This window comes from Sinocyclocheilus grahami, unplaced genomic scaffold (genome assembly GCF_001515645.1).
Source record: "Sinocyclocheilus grahami isolate Dianchi unplaced genomic scaffold, SAMN03320097.WGS_v1.1 scaffold1043.1, whole genome shotgun sequence".
Taxonomy (NCBI): domain Eukaryota; kingdom Metazoa; phylum Chordata; class Actinopteri; order Cypriniformes; family Cyprinidae; genus Sinocyclocheilus; species Sinocyclocheilus grahami.
Window position 1 is genome coordinate 70,331 of NW_015506222.1, and position 2,472 is coordinate 72,802.

General features: G+C 34.3%; 1 protein-coding gene across 2 annotated transcripts in view; it reads right to left on the bottom strand.

Annotated features, from left to right (window-relative positions):
* Positions 1 to 929: 929 nt before the first annotated feature.
* The window catches only part of rnaset2 (ribonuclease T2), a 4,962-nt gene continuing 3,419 nt past the window's right edge, over positions 930 to 2,472 (bottom strand). For both annotated transcript variants that reach the window (XM_016251437.1, XM_016251438.1), the window contains exons 9-10: positions 1,976 to 2,050; positions 930 to 1,255 (exon numbers count right to left, since the gene is read on the bottom strand). In XM_016251437.1, the coding sequence (XP_016106923.1) occupies positions 1,061 to 1,255; positions 1,976 to 2,050 (270 nt within the window). In that variant the 3' untranslated portion in view covers positions 930 to 1,060. The remainder of the gene's footprint in view (positions 1,256 to 1,975; positions 2,051 to 2,472) is intronic.

Here is a 2,472-nt window from a genome sequence, read left to right on the forward strand (position 1 = left end):
TCATTGCCAACAAAGGGTATATAACAAAGTATTGAGATGAAATATACTACCAAATACTTATTTTCCACCATAATTTGCAAATAAATTCTGTAAAAATCCTACAATGTGATTTTTCTGGATTTTTTTTTCTCATTTTGTCTCTCATAGTTGAGGTATACCTATGATGAAAATTACAGGCCTCTCTCATCTTTTTAAGCGGGAGAACTTGCACAATTGGTGGCTGACTAAATACTTTTTTTCCCCACTGTATATTTTCATAAGAGACCATGTAAATACGTGACTGAGATAGACAGACAGACAGATAGATAGATAGATAGATAGATAGACAGACAGACAGCTAAATAGATAGAGATAGATAGACAGAGACAGACAGACAGACAGACAGACAGATAGACAGATAGATAGATAGATAGATAGACAGATATCGATAGATAGATAGATAGACAGATAGATAGATAGATAGATAGATAGACAGATATCGATCTGTAGATAGATAGATAGATAGACAGATATAGATAGATAGACAGACAGATAGACAGATATAGATAGATAGATATCGATAGATAGATAGATAGATATATACAGACAGACAGACAGACAGACAGATAGATAGACAGATAGATAGATAGACAGATAGATAAACAGATATCGATAGATAGATAGACAGATAGATAGATAAACAGATAGATAGACAGATATCGATAGATAGATAGACAGATAGACAGATAGATAGATAGACAGATATAGATAGATAGACAGACGGATATAGATAGATAGATAGATAGATAGACAGATATAGATAGATAGATAGATAGATAGACAGACAGATATACTGTAGATAGATAGATAGATAGATAGATAGATAGATAGATAGATAGATAGATAGATAGATAGATAGGATTGTTCCAGCATCAACATTTAAAACAAGAAAGGAATTGAATGTGCAATTGCTTAAAAATATAGTGTAATCAGGAAAGATTTCGACACCGTTTCAAATACAGAATGAATTATTGTCTTCTCTTGCTCAGTGATCCCACACGAGGTCTGGTGTTGCCCACCTCTATGATCTGCTGGGCACTGGAGGGTAATAGACCGGCATGGAGTGATCACACACACTGAGATCTGACTGGCCACCGACAAGCACTTCGGGGATGGCATTGCTCCAGATTTCTTTGGTTGACTTTTCGCAATCGATCAGCTGGAAATCCCTGTCAACGCAGAGCTCTATTTGGCCCAAAGTCTGAACCTGGCCTCCCTGAGAAATACAGTAAGAACTGAGATTTCACCTTAGCAAAACTGATGGCAAACTGTGGTCACTGTGCATCTAACTGTTGCCCTGAGCAGATCAGTCCCCCCATTTATCAAGTCAAGAGGAAATCAAAGTGGACACCATTTACTTTCCTAAAGGAATATGTTAGATTCGACACAAGTTATGTTCAACTGACAGCATGTCTTACTTAATTATTAATTATTATTACTTAATAATAATAATAATAATAACTGAAAGTGTCTGTTAAATTCATGAATGTAAATTATGTTGATTACCACAAACTTGGCTTTGACTTGGCTTTTTTTTTTTTAAAAAAAAAAAAAAAAAAAAAAGTAAAGGTACTTAGACTGGGAACATTTTTTGAAGACTTAAAAGCAGAAATGTGAAGCTTATAGATAAAAAAAATTATATGTATTAAGTGAGCTGTAAAGTTATTTAAGTTTTCACGGCAACAAATTTGTAAAACTTGATATAACTTTCTGTATAAAAAAAAAAAAAAAAGATTGTGTGCTGTTTTCACACTAAAATCATACTACATACTACCACTGAACCGCCTTATGTTTACACATCAAACCCATTGACTTCCATTGTAAAAGCCTCACTGTAACATAGATATTTGCCTTATTCCCCCCCCCCCACTCACTTCTCAACCTTTTTTCTGACCACAAAGGTTGGTCAGAATATTCTGTCCGTTTCCATTCATACCTTTCCTGGATGGACGCACTGAATCTTAGGCTTCACCCCGAAAAAGCTGGTAATGGCTGTCTCCACCTGATCCAGCTAAAATAAACGGGAAATATGACACATTCACTCACATGTGCCTATAATCACAAGATTCTTGTTTACTGCAGCCCAAAAATAGAGAAGTTGAATAAACGCAACTAAAGAATGCAAGAAGTCAGTTTGTGTCTGTTGAAATGCTGATGTTTGTTGGGCAATAATAACGCACGCTGCGGTTTAGGAAAATACTTTGAGGCCTCTTATTAGATGGATGACACATTTTGGTAATTTTTTTATCTGATCATTATTTCAATTATACAAAGTTGTGGAATCACTGACAGGAACAGAAAACAGCAGGCTGGACCATTACAGTAAACACACTCCAACACAACCCTAGCTGCTGTTATATATATATATATATATATATATATATATATATATATATATATATATATAAAGACACTATATATATAAAAAAATTT